The following is a 12,398-nucleotide window of genomic DNA, read 5'->3' on the forward strand; positions in this document are numbered from 1 at the left end:
GACACCTCGTAGTACATCACACAGTGACGCTGCATCTCTGACTTCTCGCCAGCCAACTTGCCACACTCAACCTTCAGGCTGTGAGACTGAGCCGCAGCAGCTGAAATTCGTCTTTGATTCAGGTGCAGGAGTCTGAGGTGATGAATTTGAGTCCGTGGGGTAGGTCTGAGGAGCCCGAATGCCTGCTTTGTAGAAACATCAGGTCAGTCGGGGCGGGGACGCTGGCTGTGTCCGGGTCGCGCACCCCGTCTCGGGCAGCTCACGACGCCGGGCGCGGCGCCTCAGTCCCGGCTCGGAGCGGCAGCTCCCCGGCCGACGCCACCTCGCGGGCCCCGCCGCGCCCGCTCCCCGCGCCGCCTCCCCGTGCGCGGCTCGGCACGCCCCGGACCCCGCGGTCTGCGCCCCCGCGCCCCTCGCCGCGCCCTCCCCGCCCTCGCGCCCCCGCTCCTGCTGGCTAATGGCGGCGACCGTGGCCTTAGCTCTATGCTACGGAGGCCACCGCTCCACCTGCCGCTGCCGCCGCCGCCACCGCATCTCTCGGCTTTAGGAGACAAAAGTTCAAAATATTCACAGTTTCTAGGCATTTTGGAGGATGTTACATACACACCTGTATCTTTATTCTTGTCTCAGTCTATTTATATGTAGGCTGGGCCACCATTTCCACAACTTATTATACACATTATTTTGAAACAGTTACATGTATTGGCACTTGTATTTCTAATTCTTCTTTCTAATATCTTCCCACCATAGTAATGCTTTTCACTTTGCAGTAGTGCTTTGAGTCTCTTTCACATTATTTTCTATTAGATATGGTGTTACCTCCTACAGCAATTCGTTCTGAAGGAGAAACACTTCCCACCCAACTGCTCCTCTATAATACTATTGGCTTCTTTGGCAAAAAAACCCAAACTTTACCCAGGATACTAAATATCATGTTGACTCTGTTACCAGAATTTCTTCTTCAGTAGGTCCTTGGTCTCAGGGATTCCAAGAATGAACCCATGGACCACTGATCAGTGGTAAGACAGGATTTATTAGACAGAAAGGAATACAGGAGGAGTAAAAAGTACCAGAGCTTCTGGCAAAGGGGAAGACCTAAGTTGGAAGTCTCTCCCATGGGCCCTTTGTCTAGGGGTCTATATCACATTTTGGCCAGGAGTTGGTAGGTGGAAAAACGTCTTTTTCAAAGTTAATGAGTGCAATAACAAATGAATGAATGTCTCCTAGAGCCCAGAGGTTGGGGCCTGGAAAAGGCAGCCTGTTTGTGCCTGGAAAGGGGTCTGATTTCTGAGCTCACCTGGGCCAAGAGAATGGGGGAATCCCTGTCCAGCCCTGAGGGGGCGGGGAAATCCTGTATCAACCCCAATAAACAGAGATGTATTTTTACAAGGCCATGTATCAGTTAAAATGAATATTCTGCTTAGCAGTGGCATTTTTCAATGAAGGCATCCTCCTATTGAAAGCATTTACTTGTAAATTAAAAGCACACTCTTACAATGTACACACCTGACTCTTCTGTAAGTAGACCAGATGGGATTGTAAAATAGGTATACTTGCGCTTCAAATTGTTGCAAATATATTTCAATTGCTGTGTGCCTGCCTGCCTTCCTGAATAATTCAGTTCAACCTCATGATGAAAGGCAGAGTGAGGAAGGCCTTTGGCATGGTGGGCAGCATCTCCTGATGAAGTCCTGTAGCTCAGGTGGAATGAGGAGGGCCTCTGCCTGTGGGCTTAGTGGTAGTGGTATGGTAGTAACCCAGTTTGGGAGGTGGAGCCACTCACATGGAGAGCAGTGGCCTGGTTTAATATAGGGTGTTTGAGCCCCAAAGGAATGAGGTCACCCACACCCACAGAGGATTGAAGGATTGTGGTGGTAGCACCAATGGGAAATTAATAGCTCATTTGCAGGTGGAAGGAGAAATGAACCAATAAGTGAAAATACTGAGGATAATGGGAATCTGGTTTCTCACTGTCAGAGAAGGGAGTTATAATTGTGAAAAGAGAGAAAACAGAAATGTACCTGTGCTGTTGGATTAGAACTGGAGTCATCAGTGTGAGCTCATGTTTTTCAACACATATTTGGATATATATATAGAAGTAAATAAAGATGTCAATATTAATTCACATATACAGTTGGCCCCCTGAAGTTGTGGGCTCTGCATCTATGGATTCAACCAACCACGGAAAAAATGAACTGTCACATTGGTATTAAATATGTACAGACTTCTTTCTTGTTGTTATTCCCTAAACAGTACAGTATAATGACTATTTACAAAGCATTTATATTGTATTAGGTACTACTGGTAATCTCGAGATGATTCACAGCTTTAGTATCTGTGGATTTGGTGTCTGTGAGAAGTCCAGGAGACAATGATTCAGGATACTAAGGCATGGCACTATGTGTAGACACATACATATATCCCTCAGCTCTGTCCAGCGAGAAGGCTAAGGAGCAGCAGAAACCCTCCAATAGCCATGAGCACACCTTGTGCCCAGATCTTGGTATTTAATACCATGCTCTGCTAAAATGAACCAGGGCTTCCTAGAGAAATGACTGATCCCAAGGCTTGGGATTATACTTTCAAGACAGGGAAAGCATAAGATGATCTTGGAATATCTTGTGTCTGAAAGTAATAAAGTGATCTAAGAATGATGGGGCCAAGTTAAAAGGACATAAGAGTTAACTTCAATAGGGCTTTCACTGGAGAAATCTAAGACAATGTGCGCTTCAAAACAAATAATGTCATAACAAATTATAACCCATTGAATAAAGTAGGATTACGTAAGTCCATATTATATAAGTATAAAAAATGGGGAGAAGAGGCTCAGCACCTGTAGCTTAGTGAGTAGGGCACCCGCCACATACACCGAGGCAGGCGGGTTGGAGCCTATCCTGGGCCTGCTAAACAACAATGGCAACTGCAACCAAAAAATGGCCGGTGATGCGGCAGGCGCCTATAATATACGTGGGAGGCTGAGGCAAGAGAATTGCTTGAGTCCAAGAGTTTGAGGTTGAGGGCTATGATGCCACAGTACTCTACTAAGGGAGACAGCTTATCACTCTGTCTCAAAAAAAAAAAAAAAAAAAAAAATGGGGAGAAGAAAAAGGTTGTTTTTTTTTTTTTTTTTTTTTTTTGAGACAGAGCCTCAAGCTGTTGCCCTGGGTAGAGTGCTGTAGCATCATAGCTCACAGCAACCTCAAACTCCTGGGCTCAAGCGGAAACTCCTGTCTCCGCCTCCCAAGTAGCTGGGATTACAGACGCCAGCCACAACTCCTGGCTATTTTTTGGTTGCAGCCGTCATTGTTGTTTGGCAGGCCTGGGCTGGATTCGAACCCGCCAGCTCAGTTGTATGTGGCTGGCGCCTTAGCAGCTTGAGCCACGGGCGCCGAGCCAGAAAAAGGTTTTTTTTTACAGTAGAATTCAAATTAATAAATAAAAGGAATTTTAGATTTAGGAAATCGCCATTTTGCAACCATTAAAGTAATGATTACTTGTACCCTCAATGACTCTCCAACAATAAAATAAAATAAAAAATAATAATAAAATAAAAATAAAATTCAGTGCATACAATGAGAAAAAAATAGTTATGATTAACATAGCCAAGAAACATCATAGATGCTAAAACTTGTCAGGTGTGGTGACTCACGCCTATAATCCGAGCACTCTAGGAGGCCAAGACGGGTGGATTGCTTGAGCTCAGGAGTTCAAGACCAGCATGAGCAAGAGTGAGATTTCCATTTCTACTAAAAATAGAAAAACTAGCCGGACATTGTGGTGGACACCTGTAGTCCCAGTTACTTGACAGGCTGAGACCAGAGGATTGCTTGAACCCAAGAGTTTGAGGTTGCTTTGATCTATTACGCACCCTATCCAGGACGATGGAGATTCTGTCTCAAAAAAAAAGAAAAAAAAGATTAAAACAAAAAAAGAAATCTAATGTAGTTCGTAATGTAGTTCAATGTGAGCCACATTTGTAATATTAAATTTCCTAGTAGCCAAAAAAACCCCCCAAAAAGAAATAGGTAAAATAACTTAACCCAATTGTATTTAAAGTATTACCATTTGAACATGTAATCAATATAAAATAACTAATGAAATATTTATATTCCCTTGTTACACTAGGTGTTCAATATTTGGTGGTATTTCATATTTACAGCTCATGTCAATTCCAAGTAGCCACATTTTAAGTGCTCAAGAACCATGTGTATCTACAGCAGTCCCAAGGTTACACGTGAGATAGGTTCTTAAGGTTTGTTCTCTGTTGTGACGGCATAAATCAGTGGTTCTCAACCTTCCTAATGCTGCGACCCTTTAATACAGTTCCTCATGTTGTGGTGACCCCAATCATAAAATTATTTTCATTGCTACTTCATAACTGTAATTTGGTAATTTTGTAATTTATGAATAGTAATGTAAATATCTGATATGCGGCATGTATTTTCATTGTTACAAAGGGGTCGTGACCCACAAGTTGAGAACCACTGGAATAAATGATCACGTGAGACATGGATTGACAATACGAGCTGCAAGAGGTGAGGCTAACCATAGGTGTAGGATAGCCCCTTAGAAAATACATAAGGGCATGTTCAGATGAGTTCTGAAATTGGTGACTATTATAGCAGGCATGATGTTCAATCCTCTATAGTTCTTAAGCTGAATTTGTATGTAAGTTAGAACAGGTGCATATACCTATTACCTGTAATAGCCTCTGTTCCTAAGTGCAAATCGTATGTAAGTTGGATGTTTTTAACTCGGGCGGCCTGTAGAGGCTACCTTATTGAACTGTGCAGTTCTTCGGTCCTCAGACTCTGCTCACAGTAGCAAAGGGGTTCTTGGCATCTCTTTTCTGAGTGGTGTCAGTGGTTTGGTTTGTCTGGATATTCTCTGGTCCCATGGTTCCCAGTGTCAAGAATCAGTAGTGGTACCTAATGGAGCTGATGATGAAGTGATCATAAATACAAAATCTTATACAATTTACCACCTAAAAGAAAGAATGGAAGGGAAAAAGCTACACAAAGTGAAAATATGTTCCAGAAAGAAAGAAACAGGTCAGTCTCCAAGAGTGACCACGTCTGAGCCCACACTACCTTTTATAAGCTCACTAGTTTGGCCTGGCTTTCTCCCACTAGGATTGGTTGTCATTTCCTGCCTTTGGGGGTAATTGACAGGTTGGGCTATACAAGGTGGCCCTCAAATTTGTATGCAATTTAAAATAGTGTGCAATTTAAAGTTGCACACGAACTTTATGGCCACCCTGTATAACAGGTTACATACTAAGTGGTTATATAACTGTTTCCCTTTCTAAGCATGTGTCTTTCCCAGAATTTTTACAGCGCTCCACCTCTAATTAGGTGGCATTGAGCTCTAGGTCAGTTAAAGTTCGCTAGAAACTCCTAAGTGTGTGTGTCCCCACTGAGAAACAGTTCCTAGCTGCAATCTGGTTCTTAGCTACAATTCACTTCCTATTTCAGCCCTTAGCCACTTCCTCACCACCTGTTTACCTCATCTTCCTTACCCTCTGCCAGACCTAACATTCTGATCATCCCCAACTGGATATGATCTTTCTTTTTTTGCTCTTCTGGAGCGCCTGATTTGTACCTCACAGAGTGCACTACATTAATTACATCATATTCCAGATTTCTTAATCTTGGCACTGTTGTCATTTCATGTAGGCTAATTCTTTGTTGTTGGAGGTTGTCTTGTGCTTTGCCAATAGCATCATTTCCATCCCTATCCACACAGTTCTGAATGTCTTTAGAAGTTACCAAATTGGGGAACAAAATCACTCCTGGCTTATAGTTTAACATATGAGTATGGCAGAGCTCTAGATTGGATACCTCACTGGCATAGGCTATGCCTCATACAACTTTAGTATATTGTGTAAATAAATTGTCTGTTTTTGTGTCCTAGAAGCTACATGCCACATTCACTGTTTTCAACCAAACAATGGATTAACAGTTTTGAAAGAGAAGAAAACAAAGCGAGACATTTCATTCCACTTGTTCTTTTAGGAGCACCTGAGTTTTGCATCAGAAACAAGTTGAGTCTGGTCTTTTCTTTCCTGAGTAGTAAAATACAGTTTCCTGAGTAGTAAAATACAGTTTGTCAGCTCTTCTGGCACAATAAATACGGGAGAATACAATTAAATTCTTACCCAAATTAAGTTCTTCATTAGCCTCACACAATGCACTCCATTCAGATTTCCCTCACAAAGAAAATATTTCCTCCTGCCTCCTTCATATTCTTTTAACAAGGAGTTTTCAAAAGGCTCAACACTCACCATAAAGTAAAAAAAAAAAAATTTTTTTCTTTTAATAATTACCTCTGAAAATAAGCGTGGTGGAGCACAATTTTAAAAAACCCACTTTCAGGACAGTTGTGCTGGCTTGCATCTGTAATCCTAGCACTCTGGAAGGCCAAGCCAGGTGGAGGATCGCTCGAGCTTAACAAATCAGCCTGAGCAAGAGCAAGACACCTGTCTAAAAATAGAAATATTAGCCAGAAATTGCGGTGGGTGCCTATAGTCCCAGGTATTTGGGAGGCTGTGGCAGAAGTTTGTTTGAATGCAGGAGTCTGAGGTTGCTGTGCGCTAGGCTAACTTCAGGGCACTCTATACTGGGGCAACAGAGTGAGACGCTGTCTCAAAACAAACAAACAAAAGAAACACTTTCAAAAAAAATTGAACTGTGCTGTTACGAAGTATTTCAAGTAAAGGTGATGAGCTCAAAATCTTTCTTTCCTTAGCTCCTCCTCCCCACAATACATTGTGTGGTTTTCATAGGAGGTATATACAGAAAGAATAGAAACAGAGAGGAATACATTTCAAGCCAAATTTTAGATATTGGCAAATCAATCCCACATAGTTTCAATCTTAGGGTCTTTACTAAATGGAAATAGTTTTCCAGGAGATGGAACTGGGGGAACAAGGGCAAGAAGCAGCAGACCACGTGTGCTGGCACAAATGATTAGACAAAGGCACATATACAAAAAAAATCCCACCTTTTTGAGACAGAGTCTTACTTTGTCACCCTCGGTGGAGTGCCGTGGCCTCATAGCTCACAGCAACCTCAAACTCCTGGGTTTAAGCGATCCTCTTGCTTCAGCCTCCCAAGTAGCTGAGACCACAGCTGTGCAAGCCACTACTCCAGACTAGTTTTTCTAATTTTAGTAGAGAAGGATCTTGGTCTTACTCAAGCTGGTCTCAAACTCCTGAGCTCAAGCAATGCAACCTCCTCAGCCTCCCAGAGTGCTAGCACTACAGATGTGAACCATTGCCTTCCTATGCCAGGAGCAGGCCTTCTTTCCATTGCCAGGCCCATTGATAAATTTTTTATTTTGGACTAATTTCAGATTTAAAATTGCAAAGCAAGTACAGAGGGTTTCCATATACCTCTGATCCAATTTCCCCCGTTGTTTACGTCTTACATTACCATGGAATATTTGTCAAAGCTAAAAAATTGACATTGGTATATTATTTTTAAGGAATTCATTTCTTTTAATGTAAAAACATTAAATACACATTTGTTTGAGGTTTCCTGTATTTGGGGTGCAGGCTAGTGGTTTTCAAAATCATAGGAAAAGACTTTCTAAGAGTTGTTAGATGTTCCTGTTACATCTATGTTAAAGAACAAATCCTGTAGGAAGCCCTGCCCCCCAGGATTTGAAGTAGTTCTTTCCCCCCAAACATTCCAGTTACATACCTTAGGAGTTGGGGGGAAAGTGGTGGGATGTGAGGGACATTTCTCCAGGACCCTGCCCATGGATTTTCTTGAGGGGCTGGGTTAAGATCTGGGGGATAGAGGTTTTAGGAGTTACCATTTGGGCACTGGTGGGGTAGCCCACTTTCTTCTACCTATTTTGGAGGGTCCCAGGCTTGGCTAAAGGGTGCAGGTATTATCTGGTCCTCAAAGGCCAACTGTGGGTAGATGGAGCCCCTGGGAAAGAATCCTGGATGGAGACTCCCCTATCCTGATTTCTTTTAGAAGGGTAGCAATTTCAGATTTCAATGACCTCTCTTAGTGGGAATGCCCTCATTTATTTGTTATAAAATATAAATTCCACCCATAGTTTATTTAAGAACCACCTGGGGAAGTTGCTGATAGATTCCTAAACCTAGATTTGGTGGGTATGGCATAGTAGGTCTTAGAGATTTGTGTTTCTAAAAAGCATCCCAGATGATTCTGATTCAAGAGGCTAGCACTTGACTCAGATATGCTGCTTATTTTTAAACGAATCCAATCCACTAGAATTTGAATTGCTATCAGCTGCGGTTGTAATTTTTTGCATTATCCAGAGGGGCTCTTTAATTCAGAATCTTATGAATTTTATTTTGGTGTCATTCATTGACAGTAAGTGAAAACACATTATAGAAGGAGAGCTAAGTACAATTTGCTAAATATTTAACTGAAGCATGAATGTATATGTCACAAATTATAGGAAGTGATAAATGATAAATCCCCATTATTCTACACTAGGTGCAGCCAAGTTGTATGTTTCTTATAGTAGGTATATGTAAGCAAAGAAAATAGAGAGGGGCTTGGCGTCCGTAGCACAGCGGTTAGGGTGTCAGCCACATACACCAAGGCTGGCGGGTTCGAACCCAGCCCAGGCCTGCTAAACAGCAATGGCAACTGCAACCAAAAATAGCCGGGCGTTGTAGTGGGTGCCTGTAATCCCAGCTACTTGGGAGGCTGAGTCAAGAGAATCACTTAAGCCCAAGAGTTTGAGGTTGCTGTGAGCTGTGATGCCACGGCACTCTACCGAGGCATAGTGAGACTCTGTCTTTAAAAAAAACAAAAGGAGTATCGAGAGGAAATACTTTTATTAATCTTTAAAATCATAACTATACATTTATGGGGTAAAATGTGATGATTTGATATACAACATGGAATGCTTAAACCAAACTGATTAACATAGCCATCATTTTTTTTGTGGTAAGACATTTAAAATTTAGTTATTTTGAAATATACCCTTGCATTGTTCACATTAGGCGAGATCCTACCAAATGCCCTCCCTCCTCCCACCCATCGCTCTCCCCTCTTCTCCCCCTTCCCCCCCTTGCTAAACTATATTTGTGTTTTATCATTCATGAGTGTGTTTATATACTGATTTCATAATAGTATTGAGTACATTGGATACTTTTTCCATTCTTGAGGAAATAACTTTTCAAGCCAAAGCTCTGGGATCTGGCTCCCGGCATTTTGTCAGTTGTCCAGGATCTTTGTTACTTATCCTGTTAGATCCTGTAGGTGGATTTAATCCTAAAAATATTGCTCTTCCACTGGGACATCTAATATCAGTGTCGCCTTTTCACTTTAATATTCAGACGGCTGAATTGAGCCGTCAATCTAGAGCCACCATCTAGGACCCCATTCTAAGCCAGAGTAGGTATTTGGATTCTCAGGGAACATGCATTCTTTGAGGTATTGCTTTTTTACTTCACTATATTGCTCTATCAGCTTCTCCACTGTTTCCCTATGGACATATAGAAGGGATGTATTCTTTGTATTCTAAGGGGTCTAAACAATACTTACAGTAATCTTTACTTTCCACTTGGTATCTTTGAAGTTATGAAAATTCTTGTCAATGAATTTTAGGTCAGGATCTCTGGGCATTTGCTCATGAAGACCTTCCAGGTACAATGAGTACAATTTGTCTAATACAGAGTATTGTCCTCATTGACATTTTCTTAATGATTTAAATGTCATAAAAAGCTTATTCAATATTTAAGCTTTATATTACATAATACAAGAAAAGCTTGTATTATGTAATATAAAGTCTCAGTAATTTTTATTGAAGGCACCTGTGTCACAGCCCCTAGTGGCCCCGGACTCGATCGCTGCAGGAAGGAAGCAGGCATGATGCACATTAGAAGTACAAGCTTGCAGGAGGCGGGATGACCTTGCTTGCAGGATAGCCTGAGCAACCTCCGTAGTAGCCTTTTATTGACACAGCACAAGACAAGTGAGGGGAGTATTAGATAATGACTGCGTGCCTAAGGATCACCATGAGCTTGGGCTCTTTCTCTGCAATTAGCACCTGCGCACGAATCACCTGAAGGTCCGCTCCCCAGCTGCAAATCATCTTGCTCAGAGGTCGTCTGGCTCTTGGCGTCCTCTACATTTACCCCCTCTAGTGTATTAAAGGCATTTCTGGGTAGGCAAGGGAGAAAAATCTGTCGTTGGTTATTTCAGCTGTTCTCACGGAGGAGCTTTCCTTCCTGCTATGTAAAACAAAAGGGCATATAGGCATAACACAGAATTACACCAACAGAACTAATCTCGGCATAAGGGAAACTATTTTAGCCAAACTAGACATAGGGGGAAAACATGTCCTCTTTGTGCTAATCACCACCCAACTACATGCTATGGACTGACCCATAAGGCTTATGATGCTTCCATGGGAAGTATTAACCACCACTCGAGGTTACCTTAGGTGGGAAAGGGCCATACTGAACTCAGACCTTTTCCAAAGAGCAGTATAACTTTAAAAATCAGGTGCTCAATTGAAACAAATTTTAATCCAACAAGTGAAATTCTCTTACCTTAGCCGATACCCATATGACCATTACCTCCAAGCCTGCTGTTCAAGGTCTTTGTTGTCTTACCCTTCAAAGGTTTTACAGGGGTCCTCAAACTGCAGCCTGCAGGCCACATGAGGCGGTGTGATTGTATTTGTTCCCGTTTTTTTACTTCAAAATAAGATGTGCAGTGTGCATAGGAATTTGTTCATAGTTTTTTTTTTTTTTTTAAACTATAGTCCGGCCCTCCAATGGTCTGAGGGACAGTGAATTGGCCCCCTGTTTAAAAAGTTTGAGGACGTCTGGTTTAGAAGATGCCTACTAAGCTTACCTGGGGCTTGTTATTCAGCTCAAAATAATGAAATCCTGTATCAATCTTCCCACTCTGCATAGAAGCTCCAACTGCCTCTTAGGGAAATAGGACGCTGACTGCTTGTAACTGCTTCCTGCTGAAGATGGACAGTGATATGGGAGAGGCAGCGAGAATTCCCACAGAGGAGATTGATCCAGGGTTTCTCTGTTATGAAATCACCTAGCCTCCAAAAAAGTCCTGTGAATAAAAGAAAAGTTAGTGAAAACAAATTTGTTAAGGTGCTGGCAAGGTGTCCTGCTCGTGTCGAAGCTTAATCCAGCGTGCTGGTAACCACTGCTTCTCTTGATGTTCTGTAATAATATGGGCAAAACTTCAACCCCAATGCAGTACATAACCAGGCTTCCACTCTGACATGTCATGTTTTCTATAAAACATAGGTTGTATTGGAGAGGATGGTGGATGAATGAGAGAGGTCCAATGGCGTTCTGCAGCTGTCTTTCCGTCATTGCTGAGATTCAGATAATTGACAGTGAGAAGAGCTCTAGTGGGCATATACTTAGGACTATTATTCAAGGGGAGGCTATCCTCTCCCTCCGCCCCCCCTGTTTATCTAACATATCTTTCAATGTTTTATGATGTCGCTCAATAATGGCTTGTCCTTGAGAATTGTAAGGAATGCCATGAGATAAGTGAATATTCCAAAAAGATAGGAAGGTATTTAATTTGTGAGTAGAATAAGAAGGTGCATTATCACTTTTAATAGATGTAGAGAGACCTATAATCATTGTTTTTGTTATAGATCTTCCCTTTCCAACACTCTTTTCTCCCATGTCCCAATTTTCCACAGTTGTGACTTTTAGGACGGTATGGACTGACCCCTTCTTTTAAAGCGGCAGCAAGCAAATAAGCCTTGTGGAATTGTTCTTATATCAGCACATGCCTGTATATGTTCCTCTAAAGGAGCATTTTGGGCTCTCAAAGGTCGCAAGGCCTTTTGACACAGAGTTAGCATTCTCAAATGCTAAAGTTTGGAATAGCATGTCTCTGAACTCCGGATGGGCAACGGCCTTATCGACTGCAGTTTTTAGTTGGGCTAGAAAGTCAGTATAGGGTTCATTCCCCAACTGCATTATCTTAATAAAAGATTTAGAGATATCTCCAGGAGCCTGAACATTTTCCCAGGCCCTAAGACAATACAGCCTTCTCTGGACTATGGCTATGTCCTCGTACTGAAGTTGATTGGAAATCCCCAGCCACTGGTCAGAACCAGTGAGCTGTTCTGATGTTATAGGGACTCCTCTCTGCTGGTTTTGGTGACTCATCAGGTCAGCCTCCTCCTTCCACCAGGTTTTGTACTGTAAATACTGTCCAAACTCAAGAACAGTTCTGGCTATCATGTCCCAGTCATAAGGAATGAGCCGCTGCTCTTGTGCAAGCCCCTGTAACAGACCTCTAGAAAACAGGGATTGCATACCATACTGTGCTACGGCCTGTTTCAAATCTTTCAGAGCGGCACAGGTGATCATATGGTGATCAAAACGTTGGCCCCCTTGAGGGTGTTGC

General features: G+C 42.3%; 1 protein-coding gene across 5 annotated transcripts in view; it reads left to right on the forward strand.

Annotated features, from left to right (window-relative positions):
- The first annotated feature begins 19 nt into the window (after positions 1-19).
- LOC128593294 (cytidine monophosphate-N-acetylneuraminic acid hydroxylase) overlaps positions 20-12,398 on the forward strand; it is a 182,699-nt gene continuing 170,320 nt past the window's right edge. For all 5 annotated transcript variants that reach the window (XM_053601183.1, XM_053601184.1, XM_053601189.1 and 2 more), the window contains exon 1: positions 20-202. In XM_053601183.1, coding sequence (XP_053457158.1) covers positions 141-202 — 62 coding nt within the window. In that variant the 5' untranslated portion in view covers positions 20-140. The remainder of the gene's footprint in view (positions 203-12,398) is intronic.

The sequence above is a fragment of the Nycticebus coucang genome, chromosome 9, assembly GCF_027406575.1.
Source record: "Nycticebus coucang isolate mNycCou1 chromosome 9, mNycCou1.pri, whole genome shotgun sequence".
NCBI lineage: Eukaryota > Metazoa > Chordata > Mammalia > Primates > Lorisidae > Nycticebus > Nycticebus coucang.